The sequence below is a fragment of the Cherax quadricarinatus genome, chromosome 36 (assembly GCF_038502225.1).
Source record: "Cherax quadricarinatus isolate ZL_2023a chromosome 36, ASM3850222v1, whole genome shotgun sequence".
Lineage (NCBI taxonomy): Eukaryota > Metazoa > Arthropoda > Malacostraca > Decapoda > Parastacidae > Cherax > Cherax quadricarinatus.
Window position 1 is genome coordinate 13116749 of NC_091327.1, and position 27696 is coordinate 13144444.

The 27696-nt window shown below is 45.6% G+C and overlaps 1 protein-coding gene across 1 annotated transcript; it reads right to left on the minus strand.

Annotated features, from left to right (window-relative positions):
* Positions 1 to 3922: 3922 nt before the first annotated feature.
* On the minus strand, positions 3923 to 26269 carry LOC128691410 (homeobox protein Hox-B3-like). The gene is made up of 2 exons (XM_053780278.2): positions 25632 to 26269; positions 3923 to 5632 (listed from the first exon to the last, which is right to left on the minus strand). Exons 1-2 carry the CDS (start codon positions 26215 to 26217, stop codon positions 4785 to 4787), a joined length of 1434 nt encoding a protein of 477 aa, XP_053636253.1. The 5' UTR covers positions 26218 to 26269; the 3' UTR covers positions 3923 to 4784.
* Positions 26270 to 27696: the final 1427 nt, after the last annotated feature.

The following is a 27696-nucleotide window of genomic DNA, read 5'->3' on the forward strand; positions in this document are numbered from 1 at the left end:
CTCATCCATCCCTCCGCCATCCTTTATCCCTCCATTCCTCCACAGAAAGGTATATACTCTGGTAGGTATGTATCCCTCAGTGTATATACACCCAGAGTTTATTTGATTCCTTATTTTAGGTATTGAATTATTCTTGACTGGTGGTGCACAAGGTGACATCCAGCTTTAAAGACCATCGTTAGTAGTCGATAGGTTTGAAACCTAGCAAACCAACTAATCCTTCCTTTATAACCATTTTCCATCTTTAATTTATCATCCTCCATCAGTTCTCCATCCTATATCACTTCACCATCATTTACTCTATGTTTGTTTCTCGTCTTTTCTTTTAGCTTACATGCCTCCTTTTCTTCATTCCGTCTTACCCTCTCTGTCCAACCTTCTGTCACTATTTCTCTCTTCCTCTTGCCGTCTCTCTCTCTCTCTCTCTCTCTCTCTCTCTCTCTCCCCTCTCATCCTTACTCCCCCCTTCTCCCAACCTTACCACTTCTCCTGCCTTCCTCCTTCCCTTTCTTCATCCTCCCCAATTTCTTTACTTTCTAACCCTCCTGCCTTTTCCATCTACTTCCTTTTCTCCATCCTACCCATTCTCCATACTCCCATCTTTCCCCCCTATCCTATCTTCATTATACATTCTCTCTCTCCTTCTGTCCTAGCTTCCGTCCCTTCTCTCTCTTTTTACACAGGTTTTAGGCTTCCTAACTTTATTTGTAAGCTAAGAGCTGTTACCTACATCAGCTCATTAGAAATCCTTTTCATTATTAAAAGATATACAGTGTTCCATACTCTCTCTCTCTCTCACTCTCTCTCCCAACTTTCCTACCCAAGCACAGTAGCCCCAATACTGTGTGATTTGTGAACATTCCCATGCACAGTGGTGGGTGAAGGAGGCGCAGACTGAGCGCGGTACCAGCCCGGCTCGCCACCCTCTATTTATGCTTGGGATTTGCATAAAAACTGATTTGGGATGGGCACTCACCAGATATTTGTCGGAATCAGAGCAACTTATTGGCCTATTCGGCTCCTTGGCAAGACACTTCACCCTCAGATTAAAGAGCTCAACGTGAAGGCATCGTTTATTTTCCCTTGTTGATGTTTTTTTTCCCAAGCTTTTCTTTTCTCTTACCTTCCTTTCATCTTGTTGCTGTTTCTCTCATTGGCTGAAACCAGTTAGTATTCCTCCTTTCTCGATTATTTTTACAACCTCTCTCTCTCTCTCTCTCTCTCTCTTCTCTTTCAACGATTCCTTTTATTCTTTACCTCCGCGCGGCGAATGTCTGGTTCATACGCACGTACACACATATCTTTCATTCCCACGTTGAAAAAAAAGTGAGATTGGGAGCGGGGCAGTAGCGCTGGGGGCGGCTACATTAGATGCTTGGCCAGCGGAACGCCCGGAGAAGCATCGAGGCAGCAAATGAACCATAAAACCGGATTTTGAGAAAATATTCGTCAGCCCTGAACAATGGCCACTTTTCATCCGATGGAAATACATTATGCTCTCCTTTTGTCTTGTGTCTGTTGAAGGAGTTCATTTGCTTCCTGATGGACGCGGTAAGCTCAGAAGTGTTGGGAGGGAGGGAAGGAGGGAGGGAGTAAATGGAGGAGTAGGAGGCTGAGAGAAATAAAGAAGAGGGTGGTGGGAAAGGATTGAATGGAGGAAGTGAGGGTGAGAGGAAACAGAGGGATGGATGAAGGGCTGGGAGAGAGGGAAAAGAAAGAAAGAGACGTAGAGAGAAGCAGAGAGCGAGTTAAAAATACCGGGAGATAGACAGAGAAAGTGGATCGAAACACGAAAGAGGGAGAGAGAGAGAGAGAGAGAGAGAGAGAGAGAGAGAGAGAGAGAGAGAGAGAGAGAGAGAGAGAGAGAGAGAGAGAGAGAGAGAGAGAGAGAGAGAGAGAGACTGCATTAACCCACTGCTGGACGGAGGTTCCCATATCTTCCTTCTTGAGCGTGTCACGCCGCACGCCCCCTTGTGAGTGCCTAGAAACTTTCGAAGTTCTTCCCTCAGTATAATAATAATAACAACCTGTCCTTGATCTGCTATTATCTTTTCTTCTCTGCCTCTAAAAGGATTACTGAAATATACTTAACCATGCTTTTGAGTCCTCGTTTGGGGGCTCTTTTATGCACACGGTCATATAACACACTCACTGGTTTTGTACCATTTATGGAGCTTCAAAAAAATACCACAACTTACTCTGTTAATGCCTTTTCTCGAATCACCATTTGTCGACTTGGCCATCTACTACCTACATGCTTTATTAACTGTGGGTTCCACACTGGTGCTGTGTATTCTATGAACGTGATTGACTACGTGATTAACAGCCTCATCGTCAGCATTCCTAATGATATAATTGAAGTACTTATTGCCTGCCTATGTGACTATAGAACTGTTGGCCTGCGTGACTACCTGCCTCCTTTCCTGTGTGTCTGCCTGCCTGTCTTCCTGTCGGCCGGCCTGCCTTCCTGTTTGCTTGATACCGGGATCTCTACGGGGTAGAGAAGAACACTGAATCACAAACACCCAAGAGAAGTTAATCATTAACTTTATAATAGAATCAGTTAATTTCGTGGAGTTTTCCATCTTATCTTACCCCTTAGTTCAAACATTGGAAAATCAAATTCCATTCAGAGAGCTGAAAGTTTTAATAACTCTGAGCTTTGGATTGTATCAAGCGCTTCGATCTGCATTCCAACGACTGAATCAAACTGCGTGATGATTTTTATTCACTATTTTCTAACGTAGGAATGTTAACGTAAACCAAAACTTGCTTCTCTTGCTGCAAACAATAACCAAGAAGGCGACATCTGGATTAGGTAATTTCAGTAATTTATTCGAAAGCGCCCTCCATATGTCAAATAAAGTAACCAAAGTCATAGTCAGAGGAGGTGAATCGAACAGTTTCCTGTCAGCCAGTGTCTCTATCCGTTGATGGATCGCCGACCAATGACGGATGAGGACACACCCCCTGACACAGCCAATCACACGATGACATCGCCACACACTCTGCTACCTTAATTCACCCACCTTTACCATTATTTATAGCATCTAACACACTCTACCCACTATCTTACACCTCCCTTGAAACTCGCTAAAAATATTACGTCCAAATCAACATCGAGGCATGATATCTGCCTTACATTTAAGACATATGGAGCAGCAGCTGGATTATCAGCGCCAAAACTATATGGAGGGGTGCGATGTTATCTGGGAAAAAATGTGTGAATAGGCGAGCATTACGCACATTACTGCGAGCTCTCTGTAAACCTTTGAATACAACTGGCTGTCATCTGTGCCCCTGGCTGCTCGTCACCGGCTTCAGGGGTAACTGATGTATTTATCGGCGACTGAGAGCGAGTGTCGGAGCCCGCGGCTGTTGGCCCAGAGGGAAGGGTAGGTCCTGTCGTCTCCACCCTTCTGTTGACAGCTGCTGCTACCCCCGATTCCCCCTAATACACACACTCGGTGTATATACAGCGAAAGGTGTGCATTTGTCAGTGCATATACACCGAGAGGTGTGAATTGCAATATATGTATACAACGAGGTGATTAGCTGTCAGTGTATATACTCCGACAAAAGTGTACCTCTGTGTATGTACATCGAGGAGTAAATCCCTCAAGGTATCACTAACAAATATGTATTTCTTAGCGTATATACATTGAGAGATGTGTTTCTTGGTACATATCCCGGTTTGTATCTCAGTCTGTATACACCAGGGTGAATATCTCTCTGGTATATAAACTGAGGTTTGTAATTTTCGGTATATCTATTGCTGTATATATATATATATATATATATATATATATATATATATATATATATATATATATATATATATATATATATATAATATATATATTGCAGCATGATCCATACAGATTTAGCCCTTATTTTTTGAAAACTGTAATAAAAATTATAATTAAAAATATTAGCAATAATAATCACAATAACAGAATTTATACACAGTTAAGTGTTCCTATTAGTATATACACCGAGACGGGTATCTCGGTGTATATAATGATATGAACAATTAACTGTGTATATACATCCCTCTTGATCCATGGAATTGAGCCAAATCTTATTTTTGAATCTAACCTGATTGCCGTTCTTTCTCACAGGAGGCGTACGACCCGTACGGACTTAGCACTTTCCCGTGAAATTGTTAATGAAATTATGTGAAATTGTTAATAAAATTTTGTTTGATATTATATAATAATAGAACAAAGGAACAAATGTTATTCAATAAATCAAAGGAATCGATCAATCATCAATCAAATGCGTCAATGTCAACATTAGGAAAGTTAAAAGTAAACGACATGTAACAATCTTCTGTTTAATATCTATCTAAAGACTGATGAAACATTACGAGCTAGAAAACCTATCATTAATCACAAGTGATAATTCGGGTATAGTTTACCTGGAAACGTCTTAGAAATATGCTAAAATATATTATAATTTTACTCGAGCCTCTGGGGAAGTAATGTCTTTCTAGGACTTCATTCCATGGGGACAACCTTTGAAGTCACATGTGTAGGGTTATCCCTCTTGGTTATCATGTGTGGGTCATCTTTCAGGGTCATCTTGCGTTGGGTTTCCTACTGTTGTAGTTCGTCTTGTAGGGTCAATCGACGCTCCAAGGCACAGTAACAGTCCTCGGATCACTCCTCTAACGATTCCCGTTCGTGAACCCTCAAAAGAGGATGACACCAGTTCGTTGATCCTGGCAGAGCGACAACACCAGTTTGTGGAGCCTCTTATTGACCTCACTCATTTATAGAGCATCAGAGTGATACAAACTTATCCTCGCTATCGTGGGGCGGCGAGGGAAAGCTAGCCAGACTATTCATAGACGAAGTGGGAGGCACGACCCACCCTGTCGTCTTTTTGGTTTCGTGGTTCATGCAGTGGGCAGCAGGAGATTGGAGTGATGGAAACCGTGTCAGGGGCGGCGGCAGGCAATTCATGTGAACAGGGTGATGGGCGTCTCTCATATGGTGCTGTTGCTGATGTTGCTGCTGATGCTGCTGCCCCGTCTTCGTTAGCGATACGGGCCGCATCTCATGCATGCTAACAGCAGGGGAAAATGCCGGAGGGCCCATGCAGTGCGGGACGTGTCCATGGGATCCCGACATGGACTGGACCATTCCAGGCCTCTGGTGCTGAGTAGGCCCGCTGTAGGTGTTTCCTGCTAGGTAATTGTGAGAGTCATGCATCTGCTGGGGACGTGAAGCATGCTGGATGCCAGCACCGTGGCAGGCACTGATGAGGCACTGGCTAGAAAGGTTGGTGGTCTCTCCTGAAGGAGACATAGGCGGCATCGAAGTAGCTGGAGACGAGCATGGAGAACTCGGGCTCTTCTCTCGCCCTCCTTTTGTCTTCTGATCCTTTTTGTACTTCATCCGGCGGTTCTGAAACCAAATCTTGATCTGCCGCTCCGAGAGGCTGAGTTGTACAGCCATCTCGATCCTCCTGGGGCGACAAAGGTAGCGGTTGAAGTGGAATTCTTTCTCCAACTCGACCAGCTGGGCTGAAGTGTACGCGGTGCGGGCACGCTTCGTAGGACCTCCTCCTTGACCGCTAGAACCGCCGTTCATACCCCCGCCTCCACCTTCGCTGGTCACCTCGTACTCTGTGGAGAGATTATTATTAATAACATCGGATATACTCTACCTAAATCGCTCACGTTTACTCATACCGTATCCATTTATGTTAACTTATACATGTCGTCCTGTAAACCTCCATCAAGCAGTGCTGGTGATGGACACTCCTCCATCACTCACAAGCAACGCTGATAATGGACACTCCTTCATCACCCATAAACAACGCTAGTGATGGACACTCCTTCATCACTCACAAACAACGCTAGTGATGAACACTACTCCATCACTCACAAACAACGCTCGTAACAGACACTCCATCATTCACAAACAATGCTGGTGATGGACACTCCATTACTCACAAGTAACGCTTGTGATGGACACTCAAGCACAGCATTAAGTAATCATCAAATAATAACTGACAGATGATTCATCTTCAGTCTATATTCGTATATACAAATTGGCTGAGAGAAAGAGATAATGAGTAGTGGAAAATTATTGTTAGTGCTACACTAGCAAGACAGACTCAGGCGAGTGTCCTGCTTTTCTACGTTGTTCTACATCTGCCTTACAAAGCTCTGCCGCTGGCCCCGTCTTTCTACGAGTCAAGATGGTCCTCTCTAGAGCCATTCTTCGTCTGTCCTCACTTTCCCCTCACTCCTTGTGGGTCTTACCTGTGAGTCGTCATTCATTTGTTCATTATCAGTGCTAAAGTATACCGAAAATTACGTTAATAAGACACGCTTCGTAGTTATAGCATTTTATTGAGAAGACTTTTCGTCCACCGGGAGCATTATCATTTCCCGGAATTGATAATGCTCCCTAGTGAACGAAACGTCTTCTCAAAGAAATGCATATTGTCTTACATAATTACTGTTATCGCGAGGAAGTGCTAAACCTGTATAGGAAACATCCTTTATTAAGGATTTAATAAGAGAACAATCCCAGTCACCAGTGATGGAGTCTTTGTCATAACCTGTCAGAGCTGCATGACCCTTGTGGGTTTAGAGCTCTGTCCTGATTGTAATAGTAATAAAATGTCATAACTTGTGGTTAGTGTGACAATAAGTAAGTAGGCGAAACTGAAAGGTCCTTACAGCTGAGACTTAGCGAGCATTAGTCCACCTGCCGCCGTGACGAGCAAAACAACGCCTGTGTACAGCGTTCGTTGAAACCGTCTTATACGCCAAAACCGAAACGTTTTCTAATAAATATGTCTTAGTGTTTGCCCACGTGTCTTTAACCACTTGATGGTATAATGTACCAAGGTTTATGCCAACCACAAACAACCAGTCACCTTTACACCTTCACTGGGAGAGGATTGATGCTGGTGAAGGTCTCTTGATTCAAGGGATTAGAGTTATCCTCCTGTCCCTCGGATTAAGCCTGAGTAGCCTCATTCTCTGAGTGCTGTATAATTCCTACGGATTTAGCACTTTCCAATGAGTATAATAACATTATTTAAGCTCTGGTTCTCCTTGAAAGCTTTTCTTTCCCTAGGTGATATGAGTAAGTGCCTGGAAGCACTCTACCCTCAAGTAAGTGCCTGGAAGCACTTTACCCTCAAGTAAGTGCCTGGAAGCACTCTACTCTCAAGTAAGTGCCTGGAAGCACTTTACCCTCAAGTAAGTGCCTGGAAGCACTCTACCCTCAAGTAAGTGCCTGGAAGCACTCTACCCTCAAGTAAGTGCCTGGAAGCACTCTACCCTCAAGTAAGTGCCTGGAAGCACTCTACCCTCAAGTAAGTGCCTGGAAGCACTCTACCCTCAAGTAAGTGCCTGGAAGCACTCTACCCTCAAGTAAGTGCCTGGAAGCACTCTACCCTCAAGTAAGTGCCTGGAAGCACTCTACCCTCAAGTAAGTGCCTGGAAGCACTCTACCCTCAAGTAAGTGCCTGGAAGCACTCTACCCTCAAGTAAGTGCCTGGAAGCACTCTACCCTCAAGTAAGTGCCTGGAAGCACTTTACCCTCAAGTAAGTGCCTGGAAGCACTCTACCCTCAAGTAAGTGCCTGGAAGCACTCTACCCTCAAGTAAGTGCCTGGAAGCACTCTACCCTCAAGTAAGTGCCTGGAAGCACTCTACCCTCAAGTAAGTGCCTGGAAGCACTCTACCCTCAAGTAAGTGCCTGGAAGCACTCTACCCTCAAGTAAGTGCCTGGAAGCACTCTACCCTCAAGCAAGTGCCTGGAAGCACTCTACCCTCAAGCAATACAACGGGTGGTTACACTCAGTCTGACCTCAAGTGGGTGACATATTAAGGGTGGAAAGTGTGTGTTGGGGTGGAGTGTAAGAGTGATGTTTAGTGAGTGGTGTGTAGGGGTGGGCCTTTAGAGTAACGGAGGGGGAAGGTCTTGTGTGGCGGGGGTGGTGGTGCTGGTGGTGTTTGAGGTGGGGATGAGAGGAAGAGGATACAGAGCTAAAGTGGTTCTCATGTTTCTCTCTCTCTCTCTCTCTCTCTCTCTCTCTCTCTCTCTCTCTCTCTCTCTCTCTCTCTCTTTCTCTGTATGTTGTAGGCTGAATGATTTTTGTCCTGGATTTTGCATGGAAGATCAATTATGGTGTCTTCACCGTGAGTCTTTTAATAGTGTAGCCTCAGTAATGTCGTCAAGGCTAATATAGTCATCATATTCACGAAATCATTTGCTGATATTTCTTTGAGTTATAAAATAAAAAAAAAGGCTGAAAAGGCATGAATTTTTGCAACTATCACAACGTAGACAAGCTCTTTTTTTTAAATTCATCATATAAAGAATGTTCCGAAAATGTAAACGAAGAGACTAAGATTGTGGCCACTAGGAAAGCGTGTACCACAGACCAGCACGAAGCATCTTAATACTGTCACTCAGGGGAAGAAAATCCTACCATCACACAAAATAGCGGAAGGTTGCATGACAGCCGCGGGATTTTTTCTTTGTCTTTACTTAGCGGTAGCCTTTGAAGCCGTGCTGGTGGATTAGGAGTAAATAATGGCACTAAGATAAGCAAAAAGCGAAATGAGCAGTTCGAATCCCTATCATTGGCTTCGTTCATGACTCTGCAGTCTCTGACAACTAAACGGGATTTTCTGAAGCATTAGATGAGCCTTGTACCTCAAGCTCATTATGTATCCAATCGAAACGCAAATGGCTATAAAACTCAGTTAAAAGTATGATATTTTGGCGTGCAGCTGGCAAATAAAACGTTAAACAGTGGGTATGAGGAGGTTGTTTTAGTGAGCAGTGTGTCGGTCGAGTTTAAACATTGACTGTTGACACAACCTGACCAAGCCGCGTCACCTGGTGGCCAGCCTCCGCCGCCACCAAACTCCACAACCTATTTTACTCAGTTTTCTCTCCATTTCTTCATTTACAACTGTTAGATATATTTAAGCGAGATTCCTGACGGTGTCTCTCGGTATATGTATGTATAAGTGATCCCAGTTGAGTTCCATGATAGAGCAATGGAAAAAATTAGCTAAATAGAATGCAACATTAACAAATCAGTGATGCTGCGAATATTTCCTCATACTGATTTCAGCTTATTTTTTGGAACGAATCCCATTGTTATATCTTTTGATTTATAGCTAAAAACTTGTCCATTTGACTTATTCAGCAACGAACGTTCTACCAATCAAGGCAAGAATGTACTGCTTTCATAATAGCGAAAAATCATCCATAAAAAAACTCAAAATGAATATATTTCAAAGATGACGAATAATACTAAGGCTAGAATGATTTTTGGATAGGTTAAGTAGGCTTAAGTTAAGCTATATTACGTAATTTTTAGAATTGGAAAAATGTTCATCAGAGAACTTTCGCTCCCATATAAATTCAATCAAGCATCTGAACCACCGGGAACTCACGAAAGTCTCGTGAACTGTTTGTTCTTCTTGGAACGTAGGCGAGAAAGGTACATCAAAATTTACACCTGGAAAATTCTGGGGGAATTTGTTCCGAACATGCACGTTGAAATCATTCCAAATAAAAGTAAGAATTTTGGTACACGGTGCATATTACCTCCAATGAAATGCAGGGACGCGATAAGTACACTGAGAGATTATTATTATTATTATTATTATTATTATTATTATTATTATTATTATTATTATTATTACCCAAGAAGATAATCAGGTTCAGTACATGGAAAGGCACCATAAGCCCAGTTCTGTGGATCAGGATTCCTTTACCGGCATCAAGGCGCATCCCTGGCCCTCACGAGACGGAAGTGAGCTACCCTTGTATCTTGGAACTTTATAAGAAGAGCTACATCAAATAAGAATTTAAGAAGGAGCACAGAATCGGGCCTACTGATCCATGCTAGGCAGGTCTATCTAACACCCATCCACATCCACTCATGCACCTGTCCACATCAATGGCGCTACTCGGTAGTTTGTTCCACTCATCCACTCATGCACCTGTCCACTTCAATGGCGCTACTCGGTAGTTTGTTCCACTCATCCACTCATGCACCTGTCCACTTCAATAGTGCTACTCGGTAGTTTGTTCCACTCATCCACTCATGCACCTGTCCACTTCAATGGCGCTACTCGGTAGTTTGTTCCACTCATCCACTCATGCACCTGTCCACTTCAATGGCGCTACTCGGTAGTTTGTTCCACTCATCCACTCATGCACCTGTCCACTTCAATGGCGCTACTCGGTAGTTTGTTCCACTCATCCACTCATGCACCTGTCCACTTCAATGGTGCTACTCGGTAGTTTGTTCCACTCATCCACTCATGCACCTGTCCACTTCAATGGCGCTACTCGGTAGTTTGTTCCACTCATCCACTCATGCACCTGTCCACTTCAATGGTGCTACTCGGTAGTTTGTTCCACTCATCCACTCATGCACCTGTCCACTTCAATGGCGCTACTCGGTAGTTTGTTCCACTCATCCACTCATGCACCTGTCCACTTCAATGGCGCTACTCGGTAGTTTGTTCCACTCATCCACTCATGCACCTGTCCACTTCAATGGTGCTACTCGGTAGTTTGTTCCACTCATCCACTCATGCACCTGTCCACTTCAATGGTGCTACTCGGTAGTTTGTTCCACTCATCCACTCATGCACCTGTCCACTTCAATGGCGCTACTCGGTAGTTTGTTCCACTCATCCACTCATGCACCTGTCCACTTCAATGGTGCTACTCGGTAGTTTGTTCCACTCATCCACTCATGCACCTGTCCACTTCAATGGCGCTACTCGGTAGTTTGTTCCACTCATCCACTCATGCACCTGTCCACTTCAATGGCGCTACTCGGTAGTTTGTTCCACTCATCCACTCATGCACCTGTCCACTTCAATGGTGCTACTCGGTAGTTTGTTCCACTCATCCACTCATGCACCTGTCCACTTCAATGGTGCTACTCGGTAGTTTGTTCCACTCATCCACTCATGCACCTGTCCACTTCAATGGCGCTACTCGGTAGTTTGTTCCACTCATCCACTCATGCACCTGTCCACTTCAATGGTGCTACTCGGTAGTTTGTTCCACTCATCTACTCATGCACCTGTCCACTTCAATGGCGCTACTCGGTAGTTTGTTCCACTCATCCACTCATGCACCTGTCCACTTCAATGGTGCTACTCGGTAGTTTGTTCCACTCATCTACTCATGCACCTGTCCACTTCAATGGCGCTACTCGGTAGTTTGTTCCACTCATCCACTCATGCACCTGTCCACTTCAATGGTGCTACTCGGTAGTTTGTTCCACTCATCCACTCATGCACCTGTCCACTTCAATGGCGCTACTCGGTAGTTTGTTCCACTCATCCACTCATGCACCTGTCCACTTCAATGGTGCTACTCGGTAGTTTGTTCCACTCATCTACTCATGCACCTGTCCACTTCAATGGTGCTACTCGGTAGTTTGTTCCACTCATCCACTCATGCACCTGTCCACTTCAATGGCGCTACTCGGTAGTTTGTTCCACTCATCCACTCATGCACCTGTCCACTTCAATGGTGCTACTCGGTAGTTTGTTCCACTCATCCACTCATGCACCTGTCCACTTCAATGGTGCTACTCGGTAGTTTGTTCCACTCATCCACTCATGCACCTGTCCACTTCAATGGTGCTACTCGGTAGTTTGTTCCACTCATCCACTCATGCACCTGTCCACTTCAATGGCGCTACTCGGTAGTTTGTTCCACTCATCCACTCATGCACCTGTCCACTTCAATGGTGCTACTCGGTAGTTTGTTCCACTCATCTACTCATGCACCTGTCCACTTCAATGGTGCTACTCGGTAGTTTGTTCCACTCATCCACTCATGCACCTGTCCACTTCAATGGCGCTACTCGGTAGTTTGTTCCACTCATCCACTCATGCACCTGTCCACTTCAATGGTGCTACTCGGTAGTTTGTTCCACTCATCTACTCATGCACCTGTCCACTTCAATGGCGCTACTCGGTAGTTTGTTCCACTCATCCACTCATGCACCTGTCCACTTCAATGGTGCTACTCGGTAGTTTGTTCCACTCATCCACTCATGCACCTGTCCACTTCAATGGCGCTACTCGGTAGTTTGTTCCACTCATCCACTCATGCACCTGTCCACTTCAATGGTGCTACTCGGTAGTTTGTTCCACTCATCTACTCATGCACCTGTCCACTTCAATGGTGCTACTCGGTAGTTTGTTCCACTCATCCACTCATGCACCTGTCCACTTCAATGGCGCTACTCGGTAGTTTGTTCCACTCATCCACTCATGCACCTGTCCACTTCAATGGTGCTACTCGGTAGTTTGTTCCACTCATCTACTCATGCACCTGTCCACTTCAATGGCGCTACTCGGTAGTTTGTTCCACTCATCCACTCATGCACCTGTCCACTTCAATGGTGCTACTCGGTAGTTTGTTCCACTCATCCACTCATGCACCTGTCCACTTCAATGGCGCTACTCGGTAGTTTGTTCCACTCATCCACTCATGCACCTGTCCACTTCAATGGCGCTACTCGGTAGTTTGTTCCACTCATCCACTCATGCACCTGTCCACTTCAATGGTGCTACTCGGTAGTTTGTTCCACTCATCCACTCATGCACCTGTCCACTTCAATGGTGCTACTCGGTAGTTTGTTCCACTCATCCACTCATGCACCTGTCCACTTCAATGGTGCTACTCGGTAGTTTGTTCCACTCATCTACTCATGCACCTGTCCACTTCAATGGTGCTACTCGGTAGTTTGTTCCACTCATCCACTCATGCACCTGTCCACTTCAATGGTGCTACTCGGTAGTTTGTTCCACTCATCCACTCATGCACCTGTCCACTTCAATGGTGCTACTCGGTAGTTTGTTCCACTCATCCACTCATGCACCTGTCCACTTCAATGGTGCTACTCGGTAGTTTGTTCCACTCATCCACTCATGCACCTGTCCACTTCAATGGCGCTACTCGGTAGTTTGTTCCACTCATCCACTCATGCACCTGTCCACATCAATGGCGCTACTCGGTAGTTTGTTCCACTCATCCACTCATGCACCTGTCCACTTCAATGGCGCTACTCGGTAGTTTGTTCCACTCATCCACTCATGCACCTGTCCACTTCAATGGTGCTACTCGGTAGTTTGTTCCACTCATCCACTCATGCACCTGTCCACTTCAATGGTGCTACTCGGTAGTTTGTTCCACTCATCCACTCATGCACCTGTCCACTTCAATGGCGCTACTCGGTAGTTTGTTCCACTCATCCACTCATGCACCTGTCCACTTCAATGGTGCTACTCGGTAGTTTGTTCCACTCATCCACTCATGCACCTGTCCACTTCAATGGCGCTACTCGGTAGTTTGTTCCACTCATCCACTCATGCACCTGTCCACTTCAATGGTGCTACTCGGTAGTTTGTTCCACTCATCCACTCATGCACCTGTCCACTTCAATGGCGCTACTCGGTAGTTTGTTCCACTCATCCACTCATGCACCTGTCCACTTCAATGGTGCTACTCGGTAGTTTGTTCCACTCATCCACTCATGCACCTGTCCACTTCAATGGTGCTACTCGGTAGTTTGTTCCACTCATCCACTCATGCACCTGTCCACTTCAATGGCGCTACTCGGTAGTTTGTTCCACTCATCCACTCATGCACCTGTCCACTTCAATGGCGCTACTCGGTAGTTTGTTCCACTCATCCACTCATGTACAAATGCTGTATCTGTAATACTGAATGTAAACAACGCGTGCACAGAATATATATTATTTGTAAATCTTGAAAGAGAACATTATAAAAACATCTTAAGTAGGATTAAAATAATGTGTACAAAGTAAATTGTAATTTGTTGTACAGCAGAGAAGTGAGTTATTTTTTTTTCAAGTTATATATAATATTATACAAAGTACTTGTACTTATAAATGCATATAATAGTTATATAGTCACATGTTCAATTGAGAAATGTTTCTCCCATCAGGAACTTCTTCAGTTCAGCTGGGCGAAACATCTCTATGCTTGGCACATGCGTCTTTTCAAGTTATTTAAAAGTTCACCTTTGAGCGAAACGTTGAGTCTTGCTCTGCTATGCCTCTATGTTTTCCCAACTTGTGTTTGGCCCAGCAACTAGGTAAGGCCCTGACACTTCCCCAGACCTTCATAAGAACATAAGAACATAAGAACGAAGGAACACTGCAGCAGGCCTACTGGCCCATGCGAGGCAGGTCCAAGTCTCTTACCGGCTTGTTAGGTAAGACACATATGCAACAGTTAGACAACTTTATTCCGAAACGTTTCGCCTACACAGTAGGCTTCTTCAGTCGAATACAGAAAGTAGGCAGGAACAGTAGAGATGTGAAGACGATGTAATCAGTCCATCACCCTTAAAGTCGTAGAATTTGAGGTTGTCAGTCCCTCGGCCTGGAGAAGTTCAGTTCCATAGTCAGGAACTATCTGAAGATGGAACTGAACTTCTCCAGGCCGAGGGACTGACAACCTCAAATTCTACGACTTTAAGGGTGATGGACTGATTACATCGTCTTCACATCTCTACTGTTCCTGCCTACTTTCTGTATTTGACTGAAGAAGCCTACTGTGTAGGCGAAACGTTTCGGAATAAAGTTGTCTAACTGTTGCATATGTGTCTTACCTAACAACCTGTCGGTATTGTATACCATTTTGATGTTCTCTTACCGGCTTAAGCCAATGCACCCAACCTAGTCAGGTCAGGTCACATTGACTTAAGGGAGGAACACGGCAACCGACCTGGTAGCTCAAGCTATCAGGTCCAACTCACACTCACCCACATCCACTCATGTATTTATCCAACCTATTTTTAAAGCTACACAACGTTCTGGCCTCTATAACTGTACTCGGGAGTTTGTTCCACTCATCCACAACTCTATTACCAAACCAGTACTTTCCTATATCCTCCCTGAATCTGAATTTTTCCAACTTAAAACCATTGCTGCGAGTCCTGTCTAGGACTCGCAGCAATGGTTTTAAGTTGGAAAAATTCAGATTCAGGAAGGATATACAATACAATCAGTACCAGATCAGCCAGGCTGTGGTTCGTATGTTGGACTACTTGCGGCCAGCAGTAACAGCCTGAATAACGAAAAAAGCACAATACCGTGACTGGAACGGTTCACAAATAACCTGTATATAGAGTGGCAATATAAACACAAATGCAGTATAATGTGATCCTTTATTGACTACGTTTCGCCCACACAGTGGGCTTTTTCAAGTCACAAACAGAACTACCTGGGGTGGAAGGAACGCGAGTATTTATAGTCCGGCTGAGGTCAGGTGAAGAATGCTGCATCTGATGATGTACCGAGTGGGGTTATAGAGTCTAAAAACCTGTATATAGAAGAGAGGAGCCCACGACGACGTTTGTAAATGGTCCAAGTCGGACCGAAACATCGCCGTAGGCTCCTCTCTTCTATGTGCGGGTTATTTGTGGAACAGCCTGATTGATCCACCAGGAGGCCTTGTCGTGAACCAGGTAGACGCCAGGTCTTCCACACTCACCCTAGAAATATCTGTTCCTGTACATAATGCTTTCTTGTCTCTCAGTATTTTGCCTTCCCACAAGAAGAGAATATAGAACAGAGAGAAAATAAATAGACCTAAAGAGTAAACAAGATCAGACATGTTGTATTAATGTTGGTAGAATTGCCGACAGTATGTTAAGTAAAAGGATACAATTACAACTAATGTGACATTTTATTGTGGCAACGTTTCGCTCTCCAGGATGAAGCTGCTGGGGAGCGAAACCTTGCTACAAAATGTCACATTAGTTGCATTTGTGTTCTTTTACTTAACAACAAGATCGGACATCAATATAAAATTAAATTACTTATATAAATATCAATAGCAAGAAAGTATAAACGATGGGAAACAACGATACAGGACATGTCGGTACACGGACCGAAAGATTTATGCTGAGACGAGAGATTTATATACGAGTGAGCCAGACAGAAAGAGAAGTACAATATAAATAAAGTAATCGAAAATTAAATAGGTAAATGGATTAGCTGTTACCAGTGAATTAAAAATTCAAACTCTTCTTCATTCGTCCTCTCTTGCACTTTTGTCTCTTTCCTCCAACATTTTCTTTCCTTAGCCCTCGCACCCCCCTCCTGAAATATATATATATATATATATATATATATATATATATATATATATATATATATATATATATATATATATATATATATATATATATATATATGTGTGTGTGTGTGTGTGTGTGTGTGTGTGTGTGTGTGTGTGTGTGTGTGTGTGTGTGTGTGTGTGTGTGTGTGTGTGTGTGTGTGTGTGTGAGTGTGTGTGTGTGTGTATGAGTGTGTGTGTACGAAACATTGCTTGAAAATGAGAACCCATAATAAATGATACAGAGAGAAATTAAAGAGGCAAAGTAAAGCATTGGAATTAATCAGAACATGTAGATAATACATAAAATATAAACGAGACAAGTATCACGCACGTGCAAGTAAAATAAATGAACGTAGAGTCTAATAAACGAAAGTGAGTTAAATAGAAGTATAAACACTTGTAACAAGCAGGGAAAATGTTCAGCGTAAATGAGAACAAATAACGAAACAGACAACTTTCAAAACAGGTAGAAATCAAAGTAGCATAACAGTAGAAAGCAAGCACAGACAAACTGATTGTGTGAAAGAACAGATACATGAAAGAAAGAAAAACAAGGCATGAAGAAGAATAACAAGATGAGACGAAGCAGGAGAAAGAGAAAGAGGGAGAGCACGAGAAACAGTTCCATCTGGTGCCGGGAGTTCCGCCGGGTGATCCATCACAGCCCATTGACAAAATCGAAGCAGGAATTAATTTTGTCCATGTCCCCCAGGGTTTTGTGGCGGGTCAGATGTCCGGTCCAGCCCCCACCGTCGCCGCCGCAAACTCCACACTCTGCTTTATTTACGAGTGTTATTGTGTGATGAAAAGGCAAGTGGTGTGTAATGTTGGGATAACTGAAGTGGCCGTCTGTTTCCACTAGCTCGCTACTTCAGCAAATACTAAACCAGTATTAATATTTCCTATGAACTGTTGTGAACAGTTACATTTACATATATGTTTATGTTGTCCTGGTGAGTGAAGGGCTAGAGGAAGTGGGGGATGGAAGATGTTTGTGTGTATGTAGAGAGTAGAAAGCGGGGGATGTGTGTGTGAATGTAGTGGGTGGGTAAAATATGTGGAATGTTTGGGTATATGTAATGGGAGGGAAAAAAGAGAAGGTTTGTGTGGGATAGATAGAAGATGGAAAGGGATGTGTGTTTTATTTCCGCCAACTTTCCATAGACTTGTAGTAGGTTTTTGAGTCGGAATTTGGCATCAATAAACGTACGTATGTGTGGAAATAGACACTATGTACAGTTCAGGACTTTTATTAAAGGAAACGTTTCGCCACGAGTGACTTCTTGAGTCCTAATGCAGAGAAAACTAAGAAAACGTGTAATTATATATATATATATATATATATATATATATATATATATATATATATATATATATATATATATATATATATATGTATATATATATAAATATATATATATAAATATATATATATAAATATATATATATATATATATCTATATATATATATATATATATATATATATATATATATATATATATATATATGTGTGTGTGTGTGTGTGTGTGTGTGTGTGTGTGTGTGTGTGTGTGTGGTATAAACCTTGGTAATACCGACAAGTTGGTTTAGAAAGACACGTAAGCAAACACTATAACATATTTATTAGAAAACGTTTCGGTCCTGGGACCTTGATCACTTCTAACATACAGAGGTAGAAAGACATTATATATATATATATATATATATATATATATATATATATATATATATATATATATATATATATATATATATATATATATATATATATATATATATAGGCGGAGAGTGAGGTGTGACGCACGTGACCTGAGGAATGTCATAAGAACATAAGAATGGAGGAACACTGTAGAAGGCCTACTGGCCCATGCGAGGCAGGTCCTTATCAAAACAACCTCTACCTATGATGAGGACGGGTAGACGATGAAATCATGTGACTCCTGTGTTGTTGGGTTGGTGCTGCTTAAGTATCATGTATGCCAATGTTTTTGAAATTTTGTAGTTTCCAGTGTTGCGTTCTATAGTGTCGGTGACGGCGATTAGTGAGGCTTCTAGGCACCGTCGGCGTCTGAGGTCTGGTTCGGTGAGAACGAGTTGTGCCTCATTCCAGTTCATCAAATGCCCCGTGGAGTCTCTGTGGAGGACACAGGCGTACCTTACATCGTCTCTGTTAGAGGCATTTCGATGCTCATTCAGGCGGACTGCAAGATCTCTGCCTGTCTCGCCTACATATTTCTTGGGACAGAACCCACAGGGGATAGTGTAGACGCCTGCTGTAGAAGTTAGAGGTGTGGGGCTAGCGCGTCTGATGCCGTGCCCCTTCCTTTACTGGATGTGACCTGACTAGGTGGGTCATTGGTCTAAGCCGGAGGCGACATGGACGTGCCTCGCATGGGCCAGTAGGCCTGCTGCAGTGTTCCTTCTTTCTTATACCACTTAAGTGTTTATATTTCCAAGCCTACTGTGTAGGCGAAACGTTTCGATATTAATATACCTAACTGTTGCATATGTGTCTTACCTAACAACATTAAACTAATTGTATTTTATTTTTATTAACACTTCGAGCGAGAGCCACCAGTGCAGAGTGACCCCGAAATTAGATTTAATAAAAATTACAGAATATATAACTTTACGTGTATCAAATAATTGTGTTGTAATGAGCAATAATTCAGAAAAGAATAATCTACGTAGATTGGATTCAGTGAAAATTAGTGTAAATAATCGAAACTTCCGGTTAATAACTCTCAATAATAATTTGGAACGAGAAAACACCCAGGAGGAGAGTGCCTCGACGCTAGTGAGTGAGCTCTTGATCCATGGAATTGGACCTTACCTCCCTTTTATTGGATCGAATTTGATTGCCTCCCATTGTTTCCAGGAGTGGTTCCTGCGGGTTTAGCGCTCGTTCCTATAAGTGTAATAATCGGGAATTGGAATGAGATCACATGGCGCATTCCCGATCCCAAGCAGTTCGTTCGTCAGATTCCTGGGACACTTCCCTGGCTCCCCCTCCGTGTTATAACAGCGTGGTGGTGATGGAGATGGTGGTGAGGGGGATGGTCGTGGTAGAATAGTGGTAGTGGTGAGGGAGGATAGTGGTGGTGATGGTGGAGGTAATAGTGGTGATGAAAGGGGGTGGGTGTGGCGAGGAGGGAGATTGTGGTAGTGATTGTGGTGGGCGCGGGGGTTGGACCCTGGTAGTGATGATGGTGGTTAGTGGTAATGTTAGTCGCAGTCGATTATGGTGCAGTGATGAGTGATAGGTATGGTGGCGGTGGTGTTAGCAACTATGCAGAGAAATGGTTCAGAGAACCGCCAAGTCGACAAATTAAGCAATTGTGATGGTGTTAGGTGTGGTTGAGAGATGTCGGGTATCAGTTCCTTCCTCTGCTCACACCTGGTCTAGTGTAACATAATCAATGAGGTCAGACAAACTTGTCCATCCATTTAGCGTATTGTGAGCTTTTTAATAGGTTAGGCAAATACATGAGTGAATGTGGGTGAGTGTGAGTTAGACCTGACAGGCTTAGGCCTGTGGGTCTGATGCATTGCTCCTTCCTTCTTAAGTGGATGTGACTTGTACCTGACTAGCTTAGACCAGTAGGCGACTTAGACTTGCCTAGCATGGGCCAGTGGGCCTGCTGCAGTACTTATGTTCTTATGATCTTCCCTCTGCAACCTACCCCTTCTCCACCTCCACAACCAGCGTCTTCATCTCCACCTCCCATACATCCCCCTCTTTCCCTCACATCTCTCATCTCCCTTCACTTCTCTGCCAATCCAACATTATCTCCACCCTCCCTATTCCTTTTCACCATCGTTCCTTTCTCCCTCCAACTTATCCCCCTCTGCCCTTTCTCAGCAAAACGTACCCCAAAAGCCAGGTTCTCGCACAAGACTTTAGACAATAAAAGGAAAGTCTTCAACGCACCCTAAGCCACAGCAGAGACTGCTCCCAGATGAGAACTTAAGATGCAGGCGATGAGTGTGTGTGTGTGTGTGTGTGTGTGTGTGTGTGTGTGTGTGTGTGTGTGTGTGTGTGTGTGTGTGCGTGTGTGACAGTATACATGTGCGGGAGATGAGGGGTTCCTCCTGGGTCATCATACACTACATATTCGTGTATTTTTGTTTTTGCATTACCGATAAAGTCCAGTCGTGGACGAAACGTCGTAATAAAGGTTTCGCCTTAAAAATATTTTTTTTTTCAATGTCTCGTTCACCCTTACATCAATCCTTCCCTCCGCCCCTATCACAGCATCCTTCCTTTCTTCCCTACCACAGCATCCTTCCCTGCATTCTTGCCACAGCATCCTTCCTTCCATTCCTACCACAGCATCCTTCCCTCCGCTCCTACCACAGTATCCTTCCCTCCATCCCTACCACATCATTCTTCCAACAATCCCTACCACAGCATCCTTCCCTCTATCCCTGCCACAGCATTCTTTCCTCCACCCGTACCACAGCATCATTCCCTGCATTCCTGCCGCGGCATCCTTCCCTCCACCTCTGCCACAGTATCCTTCCCTCCATCCCTACCACAGCATCCTTCCCTCCGTTTCCACCACAGCATCGTTTCATCTATCCCTTCCACATCATCCATCCCTGCATTTCTGCCACAGCATCCCTCCCTCCATCCCTACCACAGCATCCTTCCCTCCACCCCTACCAGAGCATCCTTCCCTCCGTCCCTGCCACAGCATCCTACCCTCCGTCTCTGCCACAGCATCCTTCCCTCCGTCCCTGCCACAGCATCCTTCCCTCCGCCCCTACCACAGCATCCTTCCCTCCGCCCCTACCACAGCATCCTTCCCCCTATCCCTGCCACAGCATTCTTCCCTAAATCCGTACCACAGCATCATTCCCTGCATTCCTGCCGCGGCATCCTTCCCTCCACCTCTGCCACAGTATCCTTCCCTCCATCCCTACCACAGCATCCTTCCCTCCGTTTCCACCACAGCATCGTTTCATCTATCCCTTCCACATCATCCATCCCTGCATTTCTGCCACAGCATCCCTCCCTCCATCCCTACCACAGCATCCTTCCCTCCACCCCTACCACAGCATCCTTCCCTCCGTCCCTGCCACAGCATCCTACCCTCCGTCTCTGCCACAGCATCCTTCCCTCCGTCCCTGCCACAGCATCCTTCCTTCCGTCCCTGTCACAGCGTCCTACACTCTGTCCATGCCACAGCATCCTTCCCTCCGTCCCTGCCACAGCATCCTTCCGTCCGTCCCTGCCACAGCATCCTACCCTCCGTCTCTGCCACAGCATCCTTCCTTCCGACCCTGCCACAATATCCTAGACTCCGTCCCTGCCATAGCATGCTTCCTTCCGTCCCTGCCACAGCATCCTTCCCTACGTCCCTGCCACAGCGTCCTTCCCTCCGCCCCTGCCACAGCATCCTTCCTTCCGTCCCTGCCACAGCATCCTACCCTCTGTCCCTGCCATAGCATGCTTCCTTCCGTCCCTGCCACAGCATCCTACCCTCCGTCTCTGCCACAGCATCCTTCCTTCCGTCCCTGCTACAGCATCCTACCCTCCGTCCCTGCCATAGCATGCTTCCTTCCGTCCCTGCCACAGCATCCTACCCTCCGTTCCTGCCACAACATCCTACCCTCCGTCCCTGCAACAGCATCCTTCCCTCCGTTCCTGCCACAGCATCCTACCCTCCGTCTCTGCCACAGCATCCTTCCCTTCGTTCCTACCACAGCATCCTTCCCTTCGTCCCTGCCACAGCAACCTTCCCTCCGTTCCAGCCACAGCATCCTACCCTCCGTCCCTGCCAAAGCATCCTACCCTCCGTCCCTGCTACAGCATCCTACCCTCCGTCTCTGCCACAGCATCCTACCATCCGTCCCTGCCACAGCATCCTACCCTCCGTCCCTGCCACAGCATCCTACCCTCCGTCTCTGCCACAGCATCCTACCCTCCGTCTCTGCTACAGCATCCTACCCTCCGTCCCTGCCACAGCATCCTTCCCTCCGTCCCTGCCACAGCATCCTACCCTCCGTCTCTGCCACAGCATCCTACCCTCCGTCCCTGCCACAGCATCCTACCCTCCGTCCCTGCCACAGCATCCTACCCTCCGTCCCTGCCACAGCATCCTACCATCCGTCCCTGCCACAGCATCCTACCCTCCGTCCCTGCCACAGCATCATACCCTCCGTCCCTGCCACAGCATCCTACCCTCCGTTCCTGCCACAGCATCCTACCCTCCGTCCCTGCCACAGCATCCTACCCTCCATCCCTGCCACAGCATCCTACCCTCCGTCCCTGCCACAGTATCCTACCCTCCGTCCCTGCCACAGCATCCTACCCTCCGTCCCTGCCACAGCATCCTACCCTCCGTCCCTGCCACAGCATCCTACCCTCCGTCCCTGCCACAGCATCCTTCCCTCCGTTCCTGCCACAGCATCCTACTCTCCGTCCCTACCACAGCATCCTACCCTCCGTCCCTGCCACAGCATCTTACCCTCCGTCCCTGCCACAGCATCGTACCCTCCGTCCCTGCCACAGCATCCTTCCTTCCGTTCCTGCCACAGTATCCTACCCTCCGTCCCTGCCACAGCATCCTACCCTCCGTCCCTGCCACAGCATCCTACCCTCTGTCCCTGCCACAGCATCCTTCCTTCCGTCCCTGCCACAGTATCCTACCCTCCGTCCCTGCCACAGTATCCTACCCTCCTCCCTGCCACAGCATCCTACCTTCCGTCCCTGCCACAGCATCCTACCCTCCGTCCCTGCCACAGCATCCTACCTTCCGTCCCTGCCACAGCATCCTACCCTCCGTCCCTGCCACAGCACACGTTCATAAATAATAAAGCAACACCGTGAAACTCCCCAGAGATCCTGACCCAAACCCCATAAAAGCGTCTGATAAACCCCTCCCACATAATCAAATTGTTTTCTCCTATGTGTCACGCGTTCCAAAAGAAGAGAAATCGATGTAAAGGGAATCCGCAATGGTGGCACCCCTCTCCGTAGTAAGGGTGCCACCCCTCTCTGAGCCAAGGGTGCCACTCCTCTCCCTCCCTCTCCCCTCCGTAACAAGGATGCCACCCCTCTCCCTCCCTCACTACTCCGTCCTGGTGTAAAATATGGCACTGGTAGCAGGCGTGTCAGGTGATGACTGTGTGGGTGATGGAGTGCCAGAGAGTCGGCTCCGCTGTCCCAGAGAATGGCACCGTGGTGCCGCTGACTGATGATCCGCCTCGCCCCCTCGCCTCTGCCCCCCCCACCCCCTCCTCACACCTTCCGCTGGATCAACCGGAACTCAGCTGAACAGGTGTCAGCTAAAGGGTGCCAGGGAGGGCCATAGTGAGGGAAGGTAGAGGGGAAAGAACGAATGAGACAGAAAATAATAGAAGGAAAGAAGGTAAATGAAAGAAGGGTAAGGAAAAAGATGAATGTGATGGAAAAGAAGAGCAGGGAAAAGAGCGAATGAAAGAAGGCTAGGAAAAGCGATGAATGAAATAGTTAAGAGAAAGTAAAGACGAATTATTGAAACTTAACGAGAGAGGAAAAGATGGACAGTCGGTGAAGACGTTGCAGTTCTAATGAGAACCTTGGAGCATCAGTGAGGATCTTAGTGCTTCATTGAGGACCTTAGTGCTTCAGTGAGGAGTCAATGAGGACGTTAATTCTACAGTGAGGGAATAAAGATAATAGCATTTCATTAGAGAGGCTGTGAAACGAGACTCAGTGTGGTTCATTGGGTTTAAAGAAAGTAATCAGTTTCAGAGGCGAGAGAGACAGATTGTACTCTAGAATACTCAATATGTACACTAATCCCAGAGTACACACTATATGCACTATACTCAGAGTGTAGATACTATATACATTATTCTCAGACGACACTACACACATACATACATACAATATACTACATTAAACCCACGATGAAGTGCAGTGAAGAAAATGGAAAAATTTTAATCGTGGGAAGAGAAAATAAAGTAAGATTATCAACCCATTAATTTAGATACAGGTAAAATCAGAAGATGGCACTGCTGTGGGAGTGATTTTTTTTGGCAATATCGTGACACCAAGACAACAGGTTATAAATGACCATAATTTTTAAAGGGGTGGACCGGTAAGCCAGCGGAAGGCCTCGGTCAGATGACCAAAAGCTCCAAAGGCGGGTCATCATCTGACTAAGACCCGCGTCAGGAAACATTTGTCCTGTTTCCTGACGAACCTTACCTAACCTAACCTAACCTAACCTAACCTAACCAAGACAACAGTGAATGTTGGCATGAAAGACAATGGAGTGCAAGATTTTGTACTAGAAGCGTTGGGGAAAAATCTTACTGGTAGTCATTGAAGCAAAAAAGTTGTGAAACTTTAAAATTACGTTAGACACACACACACACACACACACACACACACACACACACACACACACACACACACACACACACACACACACACACACACACACACACACACACACACACACACACACACACACACACACACACACATATATATATATATATATATATATATATATATATATATATATATATTATCACATTATCAAGGATAATGTGAGAAGTCACGAAAGCGCTTAGAATTTCACTATTCTTTCACAGTAGTTCTTTTGCATACTCTGATATCACCTGTTTATTGTGATCTTATTATATTAATAACGTCGGTAAGGAAATACAAGAGGTGAACAAAGTGCCAAGTAACAATATCTTATCAAATGCTACTGACTTTTAATAAATACCAAAGACAAATACCTGAAATAAAATAGGACCTGCCTTGCCTGTTGTAATCAAACAGTGATACTGTAACATTTCTTTGTTAATTTAGTTTTACAATTAATGAGTGTAGTTATAAACGTACGCTAAGGGTCCTATTAAGCTCAAAAATAGTCTTTATTTTAGGCTTTAAATAATCACTCACAATTAATCTCTTTCTCAACAGTATTTACCAACATTTTAATTATTGTACATGTTCCACCATCGCTGGTGTGACAACAACTACATACTACTACTACTATTGATATTACTACTACTACTCCTGCTACTATTACTAATACTACTACTACTTCATCGCTTGCTACTATGTAAATATCCTTTCTCAAGTTTCTGTTAGACCGATAAATCCCCTGGCAGGCGAGGCATCTCTTATAAAAATACCCAGGTGTTACACGTGTCTTATTCATCAAATTAGTAGAGCTGATACCCAGCATTGTTTGAATTTGCATTCGTCTTCAGTAAACATAATTTTTATCCATTTCAGTCAAACTTTAATCAATTAGAAAACATCACTTACAGTCTGTATCCGTAAAGAATATCATTTAGTTTTATCATTTATGTTCTTTAAGTCTGTCAGAAAGGGAGCGGCCAGTTTTTCCAAAGTATTGAAGAGGACAGGAGGAGCAGGAAACAGAGTAGACCCCGGAATTTAATAACACAAAAAGAAGTATTTAATATATATCTTACCCTTGATAGAAGGAAGCGAGATGGGAGTGAGTTGGTTTGGGGGCGCAATAACTGCTGGATCTCCCTGTGGAACCACCGTCTGTTGTTGCTGCTGCTGGGAGGCATGATTCTGCTGCTGTTGTGGCACTGGCGGCACTTGACCCTGACTGGGCGTGGGCACGTCATTGTGCATGATCTCTGGGCTCTTTCTTCCCTGCGACCGAGGTTGGTCTCTGACCCACGTCATGTATTCCTTGCTGAAGGTGGGTTCGCAGTAGCCCATCTGCGGCGGCGTCATGCAGGAACTGTAGTCTGCTTGCGTCCCCTGCATCATGTGTTGCGGTACCATATTGGAAGTCAGGCCGCAGGCGGCTCTGTAATCCACATAGTCGTTGTAATATTGACCGCACTGGCCGTCGTAACCGTAACCGTTATTGTAGGTGGTGTCGTAGTAGGAAGCGTAGGGGTTAGGTTGGGCCGGGTAGGACTCGTAGAAACTCTTCTGCATGATGCTGAGGGGATGTGCTGTCACAGGTGCTGCAGGGGTCACCACGTCCTCTCCCTCACAAGCCACCAGGTGAACTGACCTTTGACCCGGCTCGCCCATCTCCGCTACCTGGGGTCCCGTGACCACACGACCAATCACACTCTTCCGCTCAGGTCAACCACAAATCTGCAACAAGAAATCTGGTCGTCATTTTAGAGGACCAATCCTCACCGACCTGCCGTGACCCCAAGTGAGTATCCAAACATATTCATTGTTATTATTCATGAACGCTACAGCGTTCTGAGGATGGCAGGAGCCGCTGAGAACGTCCTCAGCGAGATTACTTAAACACAACACTTACGACGACGTTTCGGCGTGACTTTCTCATTGGTCCGAGTCGGACCGAAATGTCGTCGCAAGCTTTTTCTTCTTTAAGCTCAACACATGTCCGTCATAGATTCCAAACTCACAAAAAATCATCACGTACAAAATTAATGTCAAAAAAAATATCTGATCCACAAAGAATAAGAAGTCGTAACACAGTGACTGGAAAACTACGCCAATAAATCACACAAAAGAGAAACGAACTGATGACGACGTTTCGGTTCGATTTGAACCATAAACCAGTCACACACTGACTAGTTAATGGTCCAAGTTGGACCGAAACGTCGTCAAAAGCTTGTTTCTCCTATGTGCGGGATAATAGTGTTTATGTTATCCACTTTCAGATATAATTCATTTTCTATATATATGCATAAGCCTTTAACGAAGGGAGCCTTCAAGGCAGGAAGCCTTCAAGGCAGGGAGCCTTCAAGGCAGGGGGCCTTCAAGGCAGGGAGCCTTCAAGGCAGGGAGCCTTCAAGGCAGGGAGCCTTCAAGGCAGGGAGCCTTCAAGGCAGGGGGCCTTGAAGGCAGGGAGCCTTGAAGGCAGGGAGCCTTCAAGGCAGGGAGCCTTCAAGGCAGGGAGCCTTCAAGGCAGGGGGCCTTCAAGGCAGGGAGCCCCTTCAAGGCAGGGAGCCTTCAAGACAGAGAGCCTTCAAGGCAGGGAGTCCTCAAGGCAGGGAGCCTTCAAGGCAAGGAGCCTTCAAGGCAGGGAGCCTTCAAGGCAGGGAACCTTCAAGGCAGGGAGCCTTCAAGGCAGGGAGCCTTCAAGGCAGGGAGTCCTCAAGGCAGGGAGCCTTCAAGGCAAGGAGCCTTCAAGGCAGAGAGCCTTCAAGGCAGGGAGCCTTCAAGGCAGGGAGCCTTCAAGGCAGGGAGCCTTCAAGGCAGGGAGCCTTCAAGGCAGGGGGCCTTCAAGGCAGGGAGCCTTCAAGGCAGGGAGCCTTCAAGGCAGGGAGCCTTCAAGGCAGGGGGCCTTCAAGGCAGGGAGCCCCTTCAAGGCAGGGAGCCTTCAAGACAGAGAGCCTTCAAGGCAGGGAGTCCTCAAGGCAGGGAGCCTTCAAGGCAAGGAGCCTTCAAGGCAGGGAGCCTTCAAGGCAGGGAACCTTCAAGGCAGGGAGACTTCAAGGCAGGGAGACTTAAGGAAGGGAGCCTTCAAGGCAGGGAGCCTTCAAGGCGGGGAGTCTTCAAGGCAGGGGCCCCTCAAGGCAGGGGTCTTCA

What these genes read in the sequence shown, in the direction of transcription:
- LOC128691410 (XM_053780278.2), bottom strand. Translation starts at nt 26,217, where the DNA reads ATGGGCGAGCCGGGTCAAAGGTCAGTTCACCTGGTGGCTTGTGAGGGA. An exon ending in CTCGCTTCCTTCTATCAAGG is followed by an intron (nt 5,633 to 25,631) that starts GTAAGATATATA and finishes ATCTCTCCACAG; the next exon opens with AGTACGAGGTGACCAGCGAA.